Source organism: Mauremys reevesii, linkage group 2 (genome assembly GCF_016161935.1).
Source record: "Mauremys reevesii isolate NIE-2019 linkage group 2, ASM1616193v1, whole genome shotgun sequence".
Taxonomy (NCBI): Eukaryota; Metazoa; Chordata; order Testudines; family Geoemydidae; genus Mauremys; species Mauremys reevesii.
This window is the reverse complement of record NC_052624.1, coordinates 46,154,708-46,175,771: the sequence shown is the minus strand read 5'-3', so window position 1 is coordinate 46,175,771 and position 21,064 is coordinate 46,154,708. Positions and strand designations below refer to the sequence as shown.

Sequence of the window (21,064 nt, the reverse complement as noted above, 5' to 3'; positions counted from 1 at the left end):
CTCTCCTCCTCCAACAGAGAAATATAAAATGATCAACACTCCTTGTGATGATAATAGTTTTAAGGCCATTTCTCTTTCTAGTTGTTCTTACTGGCCTGTTCTCATTCATGCATCCAACCCCAGTCTATTGCCGCTGCCTCTTCTGTGAAATCATACACTCAGCTGTCTTCTTGATGCAGAAGTCTTTTACCACATACACTAACGTGCTCTGAAAGGAATAATAATTTCTACCTACCGTGTCATTTCGGCCAAAAAACGTATACACTGCATACAGATAGTAATCAAACAGCTGGGACATGAAGTGAATCACATCAAATGCAATTGGTTTCAGAATGTTCATCATCTGCATGTATTTCCCTTGAAGATAAAATGCAAAAGTTCAGTTTTCCTAACAGAAGTGTTATGCAGACACTAGAATGCTTGGTTAATTCAAAATTAGCTTTTGCAAATCTACATATTATTTAACCTTGAATTTTAGACATCAATCTAGTGAGATTTCAGGGATACGGAAGTTTAAAAAAAGGCTAGATATGACAACTGATATAAACTGCCACGGAATTTTCTGAAAACTAGACGTCTAGGAGTTTCAGGTTTTTTGCACAGTATGCTAGCAGTTTACATTATATACATTTGACCAAACAATATCAGGCAAACTTATTTTTTAATTTCTGAAAATCACTCCAAGTCACAGTCTCCAAGTATGAGATATACATTTTTTTAAAAATGCTACAGAAATCATATCGACCAATGCATAGAATACATAAAACAAAAATCAACACTCATTCTGCCCTTCTCTATCTCTCACATCAGTCCACGCCCCAAGACATGGCAGCAGAGCAATCTGAGCTCAACCCCAGAACATGTGCTACATCAACAGATAGCCTATCCCTGCCCCCCAGGACTTGGGGGAAGGATACCATTATATTCAGGGGACAGAGAGTCTAAGGATGAGGAAGAGAACTAAAACTCTTAATTTGGAGGGGAGGGGAGTAGAGAAATGGGGGAAAGAAAATGGAGACAGCGGTGAGAAATGTCTGATGATAGACCATAAAAAGATGTCCCTTGAAGACACCAGGCCTGCCGTGCTCCCACTAACCACACCACAGTTAATAGCAAGCCACTAAGTTTCTTCCCCAACTAGATAACTATTGCAGGTAGGGAAAGCTTGTAAGGACTAAAGTAAGCAGGTGTTAGGGGAGAACGAAGGGCTCTGGGACCTTGTAGAAGTATCTTCATGGATTCAAATGATCACACACCCCCCTTTACTTCTGGATGTTTAACCAAATCCTGGACCCAGATCCCTTCATCAGGATATTTATATTAAAAATACTCTACAAGTCACCAGAATACCTACAGACCTCTAAGCTAACTCCAGAATCTCAGATTTATTTTCAGAATTATTGCTAGAAAATGTTCCAGTGTTGGCAATGATGCTTAATATACTGCTAAAAATGGAACATTTTTACTGGAAGGAGACTTTTCAAATTATAAAACTATGGTAACATGGGTTATATGCCAAAAATTAACACAGTAGTATGCAGCATATCAGCCACTGTTCTTGTAGTCATTATGTGACAGAGCAGTGCAAAGAGACTAAAATCTCCTGCCAAGGGAGGGTACCACTGGCACAGGCATTATGGGAAACAACTATAAGGCCTTCCTGGACTGCATTCCAAGGATCCCCTTGTAAGCCCGAGCATAACATGTGTGCCAGAAGGTGTGAGGGGCATATCAGGGGCAATGCTGCAGCACTGTGGAGATTCTGGACTGCACTGCACTGCTGCGCATAGGGCAATCTCAATGCGTTCCAAGTTGTGCCAGGAGCCTCTCCAGTCTCTGGAGCAGCCCAAGATCAGAAAAGCTCAAAAATGGCTTAAAGCCATCCTAGCCCCTCTGCTTCTCTTGGACTGGGAGTTTTGTGCTAGCACAGAATCATACCTATTATCTGTAACTGTGACATAAAGGAAGAGTTAATATATGGAAGCCTTGCTTCAAATGGCTTACATGCTACTCAAACCTATTTTTTATTCCTAGATGTTGCGAAACTGTTCTATCCATGTCACACCCTTTGTGATGATATCTTTACAAAATTATGTAAATCAGTGTTCTCTGTTAGAGAAAGTTGAAGAACTATGCAATTCCTCTACTCAGGAGAGAGCTTACTAACTTTCTATTCTTATTTTTCTCTCCCTTAATCTGTGAAGGACAAAATCATAGGCCTTTTTTTCCTTGTGCCCTGCCAAGAACTCAATAGTGTCTGAGGACTTTAAACTTGATTTGATGTTCAGTGGGAAGCCAGTGCATTGAACCATGTAGGGAGCAATGAGCTCCTGTTGACGTGCATTTATTAGAAGACAGCCTTTTCACAAGTGGGAGATCTCTTGTTATCTGTGGATTCACTCCGAAATACTGTGTGCTCACAACAAAAGACTATGGTGCTCACAGATGTGTGGATCACTGTGGCCATGTTCATGTCTGACAGCAGGGGAGGAAGGATGCTGGTTAGCTGAAGGTGAAGGAGAGTTTTTGCTGATGTTCTCATTAGAGTGTGTCTAGTATAAAGGATGAGTCCAGAAAGCACACACTGATTACTGTAACAGAAAAGCTTCTCTATACTAAATGACAAAGAAAGTCAGATTTCAGTATAATATATTAAAACTATATACATCTGTTAAAATAGTGGCATGTTAGAAAATACTTAGGCTACAAATGTTTACATTACGGAGTTGTTGATATAATTTTCTTAAAGTTAGCAGCATTACACAGGCTACGTCTACACTGCACACAAGTATCTGTGGTGGATATGGTATGTCTAGCTACAAGCCACAGTTGAAAGCAAGCTGCGTGCAAGCCACATGTGTCAGCGACAGGCGCGGGGAGGCAGCAGGACACTACACTGTGATGGGGGAGCCATGTAAGGTTTATACCTGGGTGCATACCCATAGGCATCAGGTAAGTCTTTACTCACCTAAGCAATGTCTCACTGTCTACATTGCTATTTATACCCAGGCTGGGGGGCTAGCCAAGTATGTACTCTGCACACCACTGGAAGAAGTGTGCAGGGTAGACCAAGAAAGTTAACAATGTAATACAGAAAAAACATCAAGCAATGTATTGTGTGATAAAGAGAGGATTGCTTCGTGGAGAGAAAAATAAACCAGTAGAGCCACAATAACTAGCTTATTTTTTCTGATAACATAATTATTAGTCCAATTCAGTGAGAGCCAAACATATCTGATAGGTATTTTAGAGAACTATCACTGTATTATATCTTTTAATCTAAACAGCTCAATTTCTATTGCTGACTATTATGCCGCTTGGACCTGTTCACTACTGTGTTACTCTAGTTTATTAGTCTACTGGCAAGAAATTGGAGCAATGTAGTAATCGGAATAAACTAGTATATAAATATAAAGAAACTGAGGCACATTTGTGAATCAGACATTTATGAGCTTTTGTCCAGCATGAATACACTTTCTTTGAAAATGCTGAACATGTCCTAATATTTATTATTTAGAACTCAGTTATTTAATATTTGATTACTTTCATTTAACACTGACTTTTTTGGCCTAGAATGACAAGTAGTTTAATTATATCTGAATCAATGAAAACAGCAAACCACAAAACATTGTATGACCTAGAAATTTAAATAAGTTTCCATGTGTGTTTTATACTTCTTATGCCCACATGCAAAGGGATGACACCTAATCAAAGCAATGGATCGTCCTCATAGGTCATCTGAAGTGAAGTCTGAATACTCTGTATTTCTAAAGGCTGAATTTCTCCACTCATCCATTGTGCTAAAACATGTTTCAAAACAAATATGTAGCCTGCACATGATATAAAGATGCGTCTTTTCTGGAAAGGTTTAATTGTCAAAATTTCACTATACTTGGCACAAATATACAAGGCAGCAAAAGTATAGGACTAACTAGGAGACTATGGACTATACATTGCACTTTCCCCCTAAGTCTTGTCCCTCTAAAATCTTTAGATGCCAAGAACATTTCTTTATCACATCACCACTCAGCCATCTTGACACTACAAAATGTTCCAAGAACATTTCCTTCTCGTTCCTTTCCCTAAAATGATGCCAAGTTTGCAAATCTTTTCTATAGAAATACCATTACCTACATGCACTAAAGTGAAACGACAGTTACTCATCTTTGTAACTGTTGTTCTTCGAGATGTGTTGCTCATATCCATTCCAATTAGGTGTGCACGCACTGTGTGCATGTTCGTCGGAAGATTTTTACCCTAGCAACACTCGGTGGGTTGGCTGGGTCGCCCCCTGGAGTGGCACCATTATGGCGCCGGATATATACCCCTGCCGACTCAACGGCCCTTCAGTTCCTTCTTGCCAGCTACTCCGACAGAGAGGAAGGAGGGTGGGTTTGGAATGGATATGAGCAACACATCTCCAAGAACAACAGTTACAAAGGTGAGTAACCGTCTTTTCTTCTTCCAGTGCTTGCTCATATCGATTCCAATTAGGTGATTTCCAAGCCTTACCTAGGTGGTGGGGTCGGAGTGAGATGTTGCAGAATGCAAAACTGCTGAGCCAAATCCTGCATCATCTCTGGACTGTTGAACCAATGCGTAATGTGAGGCAAAGGTGTGAATCGATGACCAGGTAGCTGCTTGACATATTTCCTGGATGGGAACATGGGCCAGTAAGGCGGCAGATGAAGTTTGAGCCCGAGTAGAATGGGCAGTGAGGTGGCTAGCCAGAGCGTGAGCCAAATCATAGCATGTACGGATGCAGGATGTTACTCAAGATGAAATTCGTTGGGATGAGACCGGTAGGCCTTTCATCCGGTCTGCCACAGCTACAAAGAGCTGAGGTGACCTTTGGAAGGGTTTTGTTCTCTCGATATAAAAGGCAAGAGCCCTGTGAACGTCTAGGGTGTGCAGCTGTTGTTCCCGACGCGATAGGTGCGGCTTTGGGAAAAAGACTGCGAGGAAGATGTCTTGATTGACATGAAAGGCGGACACCACCTTAGGGAGGAAGGAGGGGTGTGGTCGCAGCTGTATCTTGTCCTTATGGAAACCGTATACGGGGGGTCCGCTGTCAAGGCCCGAAGCTCAGATACTCGTCTTGCTGAAGTAATAGCGACGAGGAAGGCTGTCTTCCAGGAAAGGTACAGCAGCGAGTAGGTTCGAAAGGAGCACCCATAAGCTTGGCTAGCACCAGGTTGAGATCCCAGGTAGGGGTCGGGCATCTGACTTGAAGGTACAAACGTTCCAATCCTTTGAGGAACCTTGAAACTATGGGGTGAGAGAAGATTGATCGGCCATTTTCCCCTGGGTGGAAGGCGGATATGGCTGCCAGATGCACCTTTATGGAAGAGACCGCTAGACCCTGTTCTTTCAGGGACCATAGGTAGTCCAGGACAGTAGGAACGGACATCTGCCTGGGGACTGAGTTACACTGAGCGCACCAGCAGGAGAAACGCTTCCACTTGGCCAGATGTGTCATCCTAGTGGAAGGCTTCCTACTGCCCAAGAGCACCTGTTGGACCGAGGCAGAGCAACGCAACTCAGACTGGCTCAACCACGCAGCAACCATGCTGTGAGATGAAGAGACTGCAGGTCCGGATGGTGAAGCCTGCCGAAGTCCTGTGTTATGAGATCCGGCCAGAGTGGCAGGGGAATCGGGTCTGTCACTGAGGTCGAACAGCATGGTGTACCAGTGCTGCCTCGGCCACGCTGGAGCAATCAGGATCAGGTGGGTGCTGTCCCTGCGGAGCTTGAGTAGGACTCTGTGGACGAGCGGAAACGGTGGGAAGGCATAGAGTAGGTGCCTCTTCCACGGGATCAGGAATGCGTCTGAGAGGGAGCCCGGGGAGCATCCCTGGAAGGAGCAGAACACCTGGTATTTCCTGTTCTCTCGGGAGGTAAAGAGGTCTATGTGGGGAAACCCCCACTTCCGGAAAACAGAATGGATGACGTCCGGATGAATTGACCACTCATGAGACAGGAAGGATCTGCTGAGGTGATCTGCCAGAGTGTTCTGGACTCCTGGGAGAAAAGACGCCACCAAATCGATCGAGTGGGCTATGCAAAAGTCCCAGAGGTAGAAGGCTTCTTGACAAAGGAGGGAGGAGCGTGCTCCACCCTACTTGTTTATGTAAAACATGGCCGTTGTGTTGTCCGTGAACACTGACACACAACGGCCTTGGAGATGGTCTCAAAACACCTGGCATGCTAGACGGACCGCTCTCAGCTCCCGCACATTGATGTGTAAGGCCAGCTCTTGAGGCGACCAGAGGTCTTGAGTGCGAAGGCCCTCGAGGTGGGCACCCCAACCCAGAGATGACGCGTCCGTGGTTAGGGCCATCGAGAGTTGCGGTGGGTGGAATGACATCCCTGCACAGACTAGAGTGGGGTTTAGCCACCAGGTTAGGGAGCCCAGAACCTTCCGGGGAATAGTGAGCACCGAGTCCAGGCTCTCTCTGCGTGGTTGGTATATTGAAGCAAGCCAGGTGTGAAAGGGACAGAGGCGTAGCCTCGCGTGCTTGGTCACGAAGGTGCAGGAGGTCATGTGACCTACCAGGCTGAGGTAGGTGCACACCGACGTTGTCGGGAAGGTTTGAAGACCTCGAATAATTGAAGCCATTGCTTGAAAACGCGACTGCGGGAGGCAGGCTCTGGCCAGATTGGAGTCCAGAACCACTCCGATGAAGTCTATTCTCTGCGTGGGTGTCAGAGTAGACTTCTCTGTGTTGATCATCAGGCCTAGGCTCCCGAAGAGGTCTTTGACAATGTGCACGTGCTGCAACACTTGTAACTGAGAAGTCCCTCGAATGAGCCAATCGTCAAGATACGGGTAGACGTGTACCCGATGATGCCAGAGGGAGGCGGCGACTACAGCCATGCATTTTGTGAACACACGCGGAGCCGTAGAAAAGCCAAACGGAAGTACAGTGAACTGAAAGTGTTGATGGTTGACCACAAAACGGAGGTACCGTCTGTGTGGTGGGTAAATTGTGATGTGGAAATATGCGTCCTTCATATCGAGGGCAGTAGACCAGTCTCCCGGATCCAGGGACGGGATAATGGTCCCCAGGGTTACCATGCGGAACTTCAGCTTTATCATGAATTTGTTGAGTTCTCGCAGGTCTAGGATCGGTCGTAGACCTTCCTTTGATTTGGGGATTAGGAAGTAGCAAGAATAAAACCCCTTGCCCCTCATGTCTTTTGGCACTTCCTCTATGGCTCCCATGGCTAGGAGCGACTGGACCTCTTGTAAGAGGAATTGCTCATGAGAGGGGTCCCTGAAGAGGGACGGGGAGGGAGGGTGGGAAGGTGGGGTTGAAACAAACTAGAGGTAGTATCCCACTTCCACCGTGCGCAGGACCCAACGATCTGAAGTTAGCTGGAACCAGGCAGGGAGGAATTGAGAGAAGCGGTTGAAAAAGGGAGGAGAAGGATCCGGTAGAGCAACTGGTGGGCCGCCCTTCGGCGTCCCATCAAAAGTTCTGCTTGGGCCCCGCTGGTGGTTTAGGGGGTGCCTGATTTTGACCTCCTTGAGGGCCAGATTGCCTCTGACGATTCCCTCTACCATGCCTTCTGCTAAAGTCCTGACGTGGCCTAGGCGGGGCGTAAGGGCAGTGTGGCTGGGGCCAGAAGGTCCTGCGCTGGGTCACTGGCGTGTGCATACTCAGCGAGCACATTATAACATGACTGTCCTTCAGACTTTGCAATCTTGGGTCAGTCTTATCTGAGAACAAGCCCTGGCCTTCCAAGGGCAAATCCTGAATAGTTTGTTGTAATTCAGGGGGAAGGCCTGATAACTGGAGCCAGGAGATACGCCTCATCATCACTCCTGACGCCAGAGTTCTGGCTGCAGAGTCCGCTGCATCCAGAGAGGCTTGGAGGGAGGTTCTTGCTACCTTTTTACCCTCCTCAAGTAGGGCCGTAAATTCTTGACGGGACTCCTGGGGAAGAAGCTCCGTAAGCTTCCCCAAGGACACCCACGTGTTAAAGTTATATCTACTTAGGAGGGCTTGTGGTTTGCCACCCTAAGTTGGAGGCCCCCGGCCGAGTATATTTTGCGGCCTAGGAGGTCCATGCGCCTAGCCAACTTTGACTTAGGAGCCGGGGCTTGCTGGCCATGACACTCCCTTTCGTTCACTGATTTCACCACTAAAGAGCAAGGAGGTGGGTGAATGTAGAGATATTCATACCCCTTTGAAGGGACCATATATTTTCTCTCTACTCCCCTTGCTGTAGGTGGAATCGAGGCTGGGGATTGCCAAATGGTGTCCGCATTAGCCTGTATGGTGCGGATAAACGAAAGAGCCACTCTAGTAGGTGCATCAGCCGATAGGATGTCCATGACAGGGTCCTCTATTTCAGGGACCTCCTCCACCTGTAAGTTCATATTCTGAGCCACTCGTCTCAAAAGGTCTTGATGGGCCCTGAGATCAATTGGTGGAGGGCCTGAGGAGGATGTTCCCGCCATCGCCTCGTCAGGCGAGGAGGAGGAGGAGAGGCCCAGGACCGGGGGTCCTGTGGGGGCTCCTGTAGTTGAGGAGCGTCATCTGCATCAGGTGGAACCTGGGTGTCTGCAGATGGTATCGGAGCCTCATCCGTGCCCGTGGGGTGGGGGGGGGGCAGCTTACTGTCGCCTCTGGTACCCGGTGTTCTGACAAGGCCGACCGTGGAGCCACTGATGGAGCACCTTGGGCTTGGTGGTATGCCCACGGTGTCCAGAAGGACCAGTGATGAGGCCCTTGCTTGTGGCTCTGGCTCTCTGGAAATATATGGCTGGGGACGTCAGAGTCACGCTCCTGAGGATAGGATGCGCTACCAGCCTGCAATGACACCGATGTGTGTCTTGATGGCCACGGCGGTGCCGATAGACCCTGGGAGGGTGCCACTGTTCTGGATGCTCAATCCCGGGGCGGTACCGGGGAGTGGTACCGGGAGCTATAACGGTACCACGAGCGAGACCAGGACCTTCTACCGTAGCGGTGCCGGGAGGTCGACTGGGATCTCGAGTCCCTTCGTCTGGAGCGACTGCGGGATACACGGTGCCGAGAGCGGTGCCGTGAGTCAGATCGGTACCGGGAGTATCTGGCCGGTTAATGAGATGTTGAACGGTGCCGAGAGTGCAACCGGTATCGCGATGGAGAGCGGTGCCGGGACTGCGAGCGGCGCCGGGAGCAGGAACGGCATGATCGAGAGTGTCTGTGAGACCATGATCTTGAATGACATCTCTCTGTTGGACCAACGGAAGGTGGCCTTACTAGGGCTGGTTTCCTGATGGATTGTATGACCCGCACCGGTGGTTGAAGCCGTGTCGACTCCGTCATGGCAATAAGCTCCCTTGCCGTGGAGAAGGTCTCCGGTGTAGAAGGGAGGGCAAGCTCAACCACAGCATGAGCCAGGGAGCTGTCAGGCACCGGACTCAACGGCCCTTGTGGGACCAGAATTGACGGTGCCGCGCTCAGTGGAGCCGCAATTGGCGGTGCCACAGTCGACGGTGCCAGGGCAGATGACCGTGCCAGACGAACCGTCTTCGAAGAGCGCTCCTTCTGTGGAGCTGAAGCAGCTGGAGCGCTATGTTGCTTCCTGGGTCTCAGGGACGGAGCAGTGCCAAGCAGATGTCTGTGCCGGTAAGGGTCGGTGCCGGGGCTCCTTTTCGGTACCGGAGCGGTCCGGGGCCGAAGGGGCGCTCCTTACAGAAGCAGTCTGTTGGGCACTCGGTACCGACGCTGCAGGACTAAGTGCCGACTCCATGAGGAGCTGTTTCAATCGAAAGTCCCGCTCCTTCTTTGTCCTTGGTTTAAACGACTTGCAGATGCGGCACTTATTGGTAAGGTGGGATTCCCCTAGGCACTTGAGGCAGGAGTTGTGGGGATCCCCTATTGGCACGCCGAGCACAGTTTAAATCCTGGTGCCTTGGGCATGGGCCCGGACCGGGGTGGAGGAAAGGGGCTAATCCCCGATCCTCCCTTAAACTACATACACTAACTATAAATATAACAACTAATACTAACTATAACTATAAGAACTCGAACTATACACACAATAAACAGCAAAGAACTATGAGTAGCTAGGGACATGGAGATCAGCAAAGCCGCGCTCCACAGCTCCAACAACCCTCACGGGCGGTAAGAAGGAACTGAAGGGCTGTTGGGTCGGCAGGGGTATATATCCAGTGCCATAACGGCACCACTCCAGGGGGCAACCCAGCCGACCCACTGAGTGTTGCTAGGGTAAAAATCTTCCGACGAACGTGCACGTGGCGCGCACACACCTAATTGGAATCGATATGAGCAAGCACTCGAAGAAGAAGTTAGATATCTGGTGTTTTAAAAAAAGTTTACTGGGACGTTTATTAACAGTACAAGCAGTATAATCTCCCTGTATTTCTGAAATATTTGGAGGTGAAAGCTACCCTAAGTGTGGTCTATCTGAGGGTTTCTAATAATGGCCATTGCTGCAGAATCTAATTTGGATTGATGAACCCTAGCATTTGATGATTTGTTAGTACAGCTAGTACAAAATTTGCTTTGCTTCCCTCAACTATAATTTAAACAAGACAGTGTTTATTGTACCAATTTATATCAAAATGTTCAAATCACAAAAAATAAAAGGGTAAATACTTTTTCCAACATCTAATGTATTTGAGTTTTCATATAGCTACAGTTATCAGCAAACCATTTCCTTAGTGCCCAAGAATTCCAAACATCTCACTTCCTCTCAGACTTTGAGAAACACTAGACACCAACATGACAATATGAAGGAGAGAGGGAAACACAGAAAAAACTTAACTATACAATCATCTGATTTCTCCAACTACAAATTTTCTGCACCATCCTTCCAACAGATCATGTGGCGCCATTCCTGTTACTTCCAACAATGCTGTTATTTGCCACTACTCTATTATAGGGACACCTGGTAATGATTCCTTAGTTAGGGCTGTTTTCTAAATGAGATAAAATAAAGGCATTCCTTCCCAAAAAAGCTTTCAGTTTGAAAGACAGGAGGCACTAGGAAGCCCAGAGGAAGAAACAGTTTTGTGTTGATTTTTCCAAAGTCCAAATTGGATAGTAATAAGCATGGAATCAACAAAAATAACGATTCCTACAACTAATACTATATACTAGTCTCTAAGTTAGTCTCTTTGAGACACACAGTCAAGGTCACAATACATCTTCAGAAAAGAACCAATTATTGCCTATAGGTTAGTAAGGAATTTCCTGTATTTTTAATGTATGTCAACATTCCAAATGCTAATCTTAGCTGTATTTGTGTGTGCGCGCGTGCATGTGCGCATGCGCAAATATCTGGGATTACTGTATTTTCCAGGATTCACATTCTTTTGAATAATGAAAACCATATGCTGTTCATGAGTGCGCCAAAGATTAATTTAATCTGTGAATGTCAAGTTTTACGATTGCTTTTTACTTTCTCTATGAAAAGCAAATTGACTAATCTGAGGGAAAACCATGTGATTTGAAGAATTGGTTTGAAATCCAAAATGAATGGATTGTTATACCAGAACCTACTTTAATTCAGATTGTTTCTGTGCACAATATACCTTGTTTATGTTTTATACATTCAGCCTCCACCACAATATATTGTACACAAAAAGATAAACATGAAATGAAATGAGTTACCAACATTCACTCACATCCAACAAGTATTTCTAGCTCTGTAAGGCTCCTCCAAAAAGCTGGCTGCCCAACTGTCTCAGTCCATTTGGGAAATTCACTTCCTGATTCCTAGCTCATGTTTATCCCTGGATTCCTCTTACCTCTGGTGTTTGCTAGAAAAGACACCGTTTGTTTCAGTGGTTTTAAATGGCCATATATTTGCTATTCTTTTGGAAGAAAAGTTCTGCATGAATTTGATTCTCTTCATAGCCTAGTTAAATGAAATCACCTGGTTTATGAAATCCTTATTAATATGAACCATTTTGGTTTGTGAATTCTGCAAAACTCCTCATTAATCCAAATGCCTTCATTCCGTAGTTGGTCCCATGCATCCAGAGCCCACAGGATGTCACCAAAACATTGCTTTGTTACATCTACCTTCACTTTTTCAGGCTTCACATTATGGCCACTATACTTCGAACCGTATTCTGATTAAGACTCCCTTTGGAACAAAACAAAACCACATCCCTAATTACCTGGAGAGGCTGCTGTTAAAAGATGAGACCATTTTCTTTCCCAGATTCTTGGCTAGGAATCAAGAGTTCAGTTCTCTGGAATTAAATCTGGATCGCTTGCACAATAGTGCTGTACACTGCCACAGAACTGCCAAGCTAGCAATACACCTTACTTTTACATCTTTGGATAGGGTGACCAGATTTCCCTATGCTGAATACGGGACACCTGGTAAAATTACTCTTACTCAAGTGAGCTCAACAGCAAACATACAAACATTCAAATTAACATCAAGTTGACTGAACCCCTGTTCAAAAGAAATGTTGCATAGTTGGATTCTTTTTATTTACCTTCTTATCTGTAAGGCTCTAGGGTTCCCTACCCCCCCCCCACACACACACGGAGAGGGGTGGCGCGCGCGCACACACACTCTCCCGTACACCTCTCTCTCACACAAGAGGGGGTGATCAACTCACCCTCCCTGGCACTCTCCGCTCTCCATGCCTGGCTGGGTCCCCGGGGATGGACCCACCTCTCTTGGTACCTGGCACTGAGTCTTCCTGAGGCAACACATGGGCGGGGAAGGGGGAGGAAGGGGGGGGCATGCACGGTCACCACCAGCACCCCTGATTTCTGCCAGCGTTCACACCAGCATGTGGCCAGCAGCAGCCTTTTGGCACTGTGCAGGAGGGAAGGGATGGGGGCTGCTTCCAGTTGCAGGGGAGGAGGGAGGGAGGGAAGGGAAGGGATGACCTGGTCGATGTATTTGCAGAGCTCATCTCTTCCCTCCTCCTCCCAGGACCCAGGGCTGGGGGAGGGCGGAGAGGGCTGGTGAAGAGGGTGCTAAGCCCCTGCCCCAGGGGCTGCTGTGGAGCCTGAAGGTTTGGGTGTGAACAGTTTGGGGCTGGAAATGGTTTTCTCCCCCAACACCTGGGAGCTTAGCTGAGTGGTGGAGAGGCTTCCCCATGCCAGTGCTGTGCAGGGCTCGACTCCTCCTGGCCAGCAACCTGGGCTGGAGGGTCTTGGGCTTTCCCGGGGCGCCGGCCCAGCCAGAGGCTGTGGGGGAAGGAAGGAGCCTGCCTGCCAGGCTGTTGGTGAGCTGAGCACTCTGGTTCTCCACACAGCACTGGGAGCGGGACACGCCCCACTGTGGGGGATATGGAGGAGCAGTGGGGCTGGAGGAGAGGCAAAGGGGCAAAGCAGGGAGAGGAGAAGCACGCCAAGGGCCGATGGGTGTGCAGTAGAGACGACACGTAACACTGCTCTACAGCCAAAATGCTTCTGAAATAAATGTAGTCCAACTTTACTAATTCTGGGTCACTGAGAACGAAAATGATGCTTAAAATTGTTGATTGGCTCTAGTTTTCAAGATATGCTATTGGGTCAGTATATACGACCCTTGACTTGGGAATAGCAGAGGATAAGTGAGTTATAAAGGGAAGGGATCTCAATTTAAACCAGAAATGACTAAAATGCATCTTTGACTGGATCTATGAATAAATCTATGACTGGGTTTGGACAGTACTTGCTTTTTAGGCAAAACAATGAATGATGCAATCTGAAGCTGGTATTGCGTCATACATGATATGAATTGCATCATGTTATTCCTAGAAGTGATGGATGATGCAATCATAATGAAGCTTACATCACGCTGCTGAACAAATTGCCCTATATCAGCTCTAGAAATCATACAGTGTCGTGCTCTCTTATTTGTCAGTGTTTGATTTTGCAAAGGGACACATTTCTGTTTAGCCAAAGTGAGCAGAGATGCCTCGTACTTGTGTGAACAGTGCAGATAACTTCTGCTATGTTTGTGGTGAAGTGACTTTTGCATCACAAAAGCGCAGTATAACCACTATGGTTAAGAAAGCCTATCACCTTTATTTTGGCTGCAAAATTGGAGATCAGGACAAGAGGTGGGCCCCACACATATGCTGCAACACTTGTGCAACAAATCTTCGCCAGTGGTTGAACAGGAAAAGGAAATCTATGCCTTTTGCAGTGCCAATGATTTGGAGAGAGCCAACAGATCATACCAGCAATTGTTACTTCTGCATGGTGACTCCAGTTGGGAAAGGTGTGTCAAAGAAGAAAAAGTGGACTGTGTATTATCCAAACATTCCATCAGCTATACGCCCAGTACCCCACGGAGAAGGACTGCCGGTTTCTAATGCACCAGAATCACTCTCACTTGAGTCAGACGAGGAAGAGGAAGAGGATGAAACTTCTGGTCCTGAACCATCAATGTCACAGGACCCACATTTTCTCCCATCCTCCTCCTCTGAACCACACCTCATAACACAAGGTGAACTGAATGACCTTGTCAGGGATTTGAAACTACCCAAGAGTAAGGCAGAGCTGTTGGGCTCCAGACTACAGCAGTGGAATCTCTTGGCAGGTGATGTTAGGGTTTCCATGTTCCGTGACCGTCAAAAGGATCTTGTCCCATTCTTCTTCATGGAAGGTGATCTTGTAGCCTGCAACAACATCGATGGTGTGATGGCAGCCCTCAACATCGTTCACAATCCAGATGAGTGGAGACTGTTCATTGATTCATCGAAGACGAGTCTTAAAGCTGTTTTACTGCATAATGGCAATGTTTTACCATCAATTCCAGTTGGTCATGCAGTCCATATGAAGGAAACCTATGACAACATGAAACAACTTTTGAGATGCATAAACTATGACCAACATCAGTGGCAGCTTTGTGGCGATTTGAAGGTTGTTGCTCTCTTGCTTGGTCTGCCGACTGGATACACAAAGTACTGCTGTTTTCTCTGCAAATGGGATAGTCGTGCAAGAGATTCCAACTACATCAAGAAAGATTGGCCACTCCGACAGCCATTGGAGCCTGGGAGGAAAAGTGTTCAGCATCCACCACTTGTTGAATCAAGGAAGATTGTTACCACCCTTACACATCAAGCTGGGTCTGATGAAGAACTTTGTCAAGGCCATTGACAAAACACAAGCACCTTTCAAGTACCTCCGTGGAAAATTTCCAAGGTTAAGTGAAGCTAAGATAAAGGAAGGTGTCTTTGTTGGTCCTCAGATTCGTGAACTTCTTCGAGATGATGCATTTGACCATGCACTCCGTGGCAAGGAAAAGACGGCATGGAAAGCCTTCCAGTTAGTGGCAATAAATTTTCTCGGAAACAACAAGGCAGACAACTACAGGTTGTTGGTGGAAAACCTCCTCAAGGCATACAAAAGCCTTGGTTGCAACATGTCACTAAAGACACATTTTTTGCACTCTCATCAAGATTTTTTTCCACCGAACTGCAGAGCAGTGAGCGATGAGCACGACGAGAGATTTCACCAGGACATTGCAACAATGGAGAAACGCTATCAGGGCAAATGGAGCCCATCAATGCTTGCAGACTATTGCTGGACAGTGACAAGAGATGCTCCATTTAATGAATACAAGAGACAAGCCAAGAAGCGCCGAGTAGACACTGAATAGGACTAAACTATGTACATAATAGTTTTTTGCCTTTTGTTTCATAATAAATTTTAGTTAGATAACCCTTTTGCTGATTTTTAAAGTGTTACATAAACAGGACAGGTGAAATATTATCATCATGTAAAGCAACCATAAACACATGAAAAGACCTAGGTTTACAATTTATGATTAAAACTCTACTATCTACACAATATACAGACATAAAATGTAAAAACTTAAATATCTTAGAAACAGTAGCCAGTTGTTTTAATTGTCATATTTGAATTCAGCACATCAAAATACATAATAAATAGCACATTTTATCTCTGAAGCAGACGACTTCTCAAAAATTGTAGACCAGTGTAATCAGTTGCTGCCTGGCGCCTGCCCGCACACACCAGCCACTAAAGCTCACAGCCAGTGCCAGCTGGAAACAGGACGGCGGGGGAGGGCCCTGATGGCCGAGAGCTGGCACGCAGCAGGGGCTGTGCTGACAGACCAGCAGGGGGAGCCGCCAGCCCAGCATACTGCATCTTTGCCCTGCCACCAGCCTTGCACACCAACCCCCATTGCTTGCTACTGGACCCCTCCCACTCACTGCTGGTGGATGGGCAGCTGGCAAGCAGGGATCTGGCCAGTAGCAGGATCCGCCAATACTGATGGGGGGTTGGGGAGGGTACAATAAATGTGACAATTTGCCGGTTTAAGAAAAAGTCAGGATACCTGCAGGAGGACTTAAATATGGGACTGTCCCTTTAAAAACAGGATATCTGGTCACCTTATCTTTGGAGAGATGGTTCCAGAAAACAAAAACAAAAAAAAGTGAAGAAAACTAAAGGGTCAAGGCTGTTGGCCAAGTGATCTTCTCTTATCTTAGTAAATAGTCACAAATATAAGGAACAACTAATACAGTCAAACAGGTTCAGCCATTAGTAGCTGCTACAGAACTTGTATAAAACATTGCTTAATGGTTTTAACCATTCAAATTAAATACAATTCTAGAAGGGGAAAAAACAAAGAACGATGAAAATAAAGTTGATGTAACTTTAAGACTTTGGCTGGAATCCACAAGAGCAAATCCAAACAACACCTCCAAACACTCACATTTGGCACAAGAAAAAAAGAGAGAGGGGCTTAAAGTGCAGTAAATTAAGGCCAGATTTGTTGGCCTAACTCTGAATTTTCTTAAAGTAAAACAGACACCTGAAGCGACTAGCAATTTGTTCACAGATAATGTTCATTGTCCAGTGGCTCATCCACTGGATCAATACATATTCACAGGTGCTTAGTTTGTTCATCAGTTCCCTAGAAGATGAGTCATAACACTGCATAATATAAATCAAACTGTCAAGCATATTTTCCAAGTCTATATGGTAAAAATCCTAATGACATTTTGAGAGAGAAAACTGGCAAGCATTCATATTTAAAATGAATTTCTACACAAAATAATTCAACTGCATTCCTCTAGCAAAGCAAAAGCAATTTTTCATATTATGGAAAGCTTTCCCTCAAAAAAATATTTGTAACAAAGTACCAAAAACATCTTCATAAAACAGTCTTACTGTAATACATCAGTAGTACACATTTTGCTATTCCACATAATATGCACATACACCCAAATTTCCCCATACTTCACAGTTAAGGTTAGGTAGCACTACAGTGAGTTGCTATCTCATTATATTAATACTTCATTACTTTTTAAAGGAATACTATGCTACATTTACTACTGTTATAGGGGGAACTAATACTGTAAAATTAAGGCTGAATACATATTTCAATTTACATCTATATTTTCATCTGTTCTTCTTACACCTTCAGGGCTAAGATTTTCTAGGATTTGCCCAAGATGAAATAGTTTGAATAATAATTAATTGGATGGTTTTGTGTATGCACAGAGAAAAAAAACACACTTTTCTATTAATAAAAGTTTTATGACCTTGGTGGGATAAGTCTCATGACTGGAATACTGGTAGAGCGGGACATAGTTTGTTCAGGAAAGACAGGCAGGGTAAAAAGGGAGGAGGCATTGCATTATACATCAAGAATATAAACACTTGTTCTGAGGTCCAGAAGGAGGTGGGAGGCAGACCAGCTGAGAGTCTCTGCATAAAGATAAAAGGGTAAAAAAAACCAGGGCCGATATCTTGGTAGGGGTCTAATACAGAGCACCAAATCAGGAAAAGGAGGTGGATGAGGCATTTCTAGAACAAACAAAAATATCCCAAACAGAAGACTTCAACCCAGACATCTGTTGGAAAAGTAATATGGCAAAACACAAAATTTTCAGTAAGTTCTTGGAATGTACTGGGGACAAAGTTTTTGTTCCAGAAAGGGAAGGACCAGAGGGACAGCCATTTTAGACTGGATTGTAACAAACCAGGAGGAATTGGTAGTGACTTCGAAGGTGGAAGGCAATTTGGGTGAAAGATCATGAAATGAGAGATTTCATGATTCAAAGGAAGGAGTGAGAGCAGCAAAATAAGGACAAAGGACTTCAAAAGAGCAGACTTTAACAAATACAGAGAACTGATAAGTAAGGACTCAGGGGAAGAAAAATCTAAAGGAAAAAGGAGTTCAGGACAGCGGGCAGTTTCTCAAGGAGACAATATTAAAGGCACAACTGCAAACTGTCTCAATACTAAGGAAAGACAGGAAGAATAGTGAGGCCAAAATGTAGGGCAAAAACGTGTCACGAACCATGAAATTAGCCCTTCCCCATGAAATCTGATCTCCCTCTGCTTTGGGAGTGACCAATTTAAAAACCCTCTGGCCATGAAATTGGTCAAAATGGACTGTGAATTTGGTAGGGCTCAACCAGCATCGTTCCATCAGGCGCTCTTTAATGACCTGAAAAATCAAAAAGCAATCCTATAAAACAGAAACATGGACAAATTGCTGAGCAGTACAAAAGAACAACATAAGCATGTAGGAACAAAATCAGAAAGGCTAAACCTAGCAAGAAATATTAAAGGCAATAAAAAGGAGGGTTTTAAAATAGATTAGGAGCAAAGGAAAGCATAGGTCCTCTGCTTATCGGGAAAGAGGAGCTAATAAATGATGACATCAAGAAAGCTGAGGGGTTTAATGCCTATTTTGCTTCAGTCTTCACTAACAAAGCTAATGGTGACCACTTACTCACCACAATTAAGATTAACAAGGGGGAAGGAATGCAAGCCAAAATAGAGAAAGAAAAGGTTCAAGAATATTTAGATAAGTTAGATGTAATCAGGTCAGCAGGGTTTAATGACATTCATCCTAGAGTACTTAAGGAACTAGCTGAAGCAGTCTCGGAACCATTAGCAATTTTCTTTGAGAACTCCTGGAGTATGGGTGAGATCTCAGTACAAAGGAGAAGGGCAAACATAGTACCTATCTTTAAAAAGGTGAACAAAGAGGACCCAAAGAATCAGAGGCCAGTCAGCCCTAACATCAACATCTAAAAAAAGATACAGGAACAAATTATTAAACAATCAATTTGTAAGCACCTAGAGGATAATAGGGTCATAAGGAATAACCAGCATGGTTACTGGCCATAGTAGACTGTTGTGGAAGCACTAGATGCGATATATCTTGATTCTAGTAAAGGCTTTTGATGAAGTCCCACATGCCATTCTCAGAAGCAAACTCAGGAAATGTGCTCTAGATGGAATACTACAAAGGTAAGTGCACAAATGGTTGGAAGACCTTGCTCAAAGAGCAACAATGAGTCCTGTGGCACCTTAAAGACTAACAGATGTATTGGAGCATAAGCTTTCGTGGGGCGGGAAGAGGCAGGACGGGGGCCATGGGGAAGAGGTGGAGCAGGGGCTGGAGCAGCACTCAGCTGCGCAGGGCACCAGGAAATTTCCTGATGCCCTACGCAGCTGTGTACTTTGCATATGAGTAAGGATGGCCCTGCTTTTGAGGACTGGATTAGAATTCAAAATGACCTTGACAAATTGGAGAATGGGTCTGAATTCAACAAGATGAAATAAAATAAAGACAAGTGCAACATATTACACTTAAGAAAAAAAAATCACAGCTACAAAATGGGGGAAAAATGGCTAAGTGGTAGCACTGCTGAAGAGGATCTGGAGGTTACAGTAGATCACAAATTGAACATGGATCAACAATGAGATGCAGTTGCAAGAAAGGCTAATATTGTGGGGTGTATTAACAGGAGTGTCGTATGTAATTGTCCCACTGTATTTGGCACTGGTGAGGACTCAGGTGGGGAACTGTGTCCAGTTCTGGGTGATACACTTTAAGAAAGACGTGGACAAATTGGAGAGCGTCCAGAGGAGACCAATAAAAATGATAAAGGGTTTAGAAAACCTAACCTATGAAGAAAGGTTAAAAAAACTGGGCATATTTAGTCTTGAGAAAAGACGACTGAAGGGAGACTTGGTAACAGTCTTCAAAATATGCTAAGGGCTGTTATAAAGAGAAGATTGATCAATTGTTCTCCATGTCCACAGAAGTTAGGACAAGTAGTAATGGGCTTAATCTGTAGTAAGGGTGATTTAAATTACATATTAGGAAAAACTTTCTAACCTGGTAGATAAGCTCTAGAATACACTTCCAATGGAAGTTGTGGAATCTCTATCACTAGAAGTTTTAAAAACAGGTTGGACAAACACCTGTCATGGGTGGTCTAGGTTTACCTGGTCCTGTCACAGTGCAGGGGGCTGGACTTGATGACTTCAAGGTCTCCTCCAGCCCTATATTCTATGATCCTATATGGTCAGAATTAGCCTTTCAAGCAACAGTTCACATCACTCTTAGTGGTAGATCATGAGGTAAATATACATCGTGTGTGTGCATTAGAGGGAGAAAAAAAATGAATCAAGCTCCACTTTTGCAACCAGGTTGCTTTTAAATAAAAAAAATTAATCCAACAGAACACCTGTGTAACAAAGAGATTTCTACTGTGCCCTTTTTATGTTTATTGACCTTATGCACTCAACACTTTGTATAATTAATCCATTACATAGGCAATACAAACATTTGCAAAGGAGTATGATTAATCTTATTCAAAATTAATATACTATCCCACAAGATTCATATTTGTTTTATGACCAAAAGTCAGTTTAAGAATTATTTTCAGAATAACTAAGGAAGATAAAATGAGTAAGGGTTTCTATATAAGGATTTTTTAAATGTTTTGAAATCCAACCAACATATTTTCAATGATATTCAGGTATATATAGAACAGCCATGAAACCATTCTACTTACCAACGAGTCTTATTACGTTCAGTGTAGTGTTTGTTAGGATGGGTGCATTCACCTTGTTGAGATTATAATCTGATCGCTTCCTGCTCCTCAGGGTTTCTCGAGAAACACTTAATTAAAAAAAAGTAAATTACCCATGTATGTCTAACCGTGTACAAATGTAACTGGAAAAAAGTATGACCTTGTACAACATGCATTTCAGGTCTAGCCATGTACTTTATTTATGCCAATATATAACTGGATTAGGGCATATAGACATGTTTAGAAAGAGACCTAGTCTAGTTTTCTGAA

The 21,064-nt window shown here is 44.7% G+C and overlaps 1 protein-coding gene across 2 annotated transcripts in view; it reads right to left on the bottom strand.

Annotated features, from left to right (window-relative positions):
* VPS50 (VPS50 subunit of EARP/GARPII complex) overlaps positions 1-21,064 on the bottom strand; it is a 165,142-nt gene that overhangs the window by 42,604 nt on the left and 101,474 nt on the right. For both annotated transcript variants that reach the window (XM_039524419.1, XM_039524420.1), the window contains exons 20-21: positions 20,777-20,883; positions 236-357 (exon numbers count right to left, since the gene is read on the bottom strand). In XM_039524419.1, the coding sequence (XP_039380353.1) occupies positions 236-357; positions 20,777-20,883 (229 nt within the window). The remainder of the gene's footprint in view (positions 1-235; positions 358-20,776; positions 20,884-21,064) is intronic.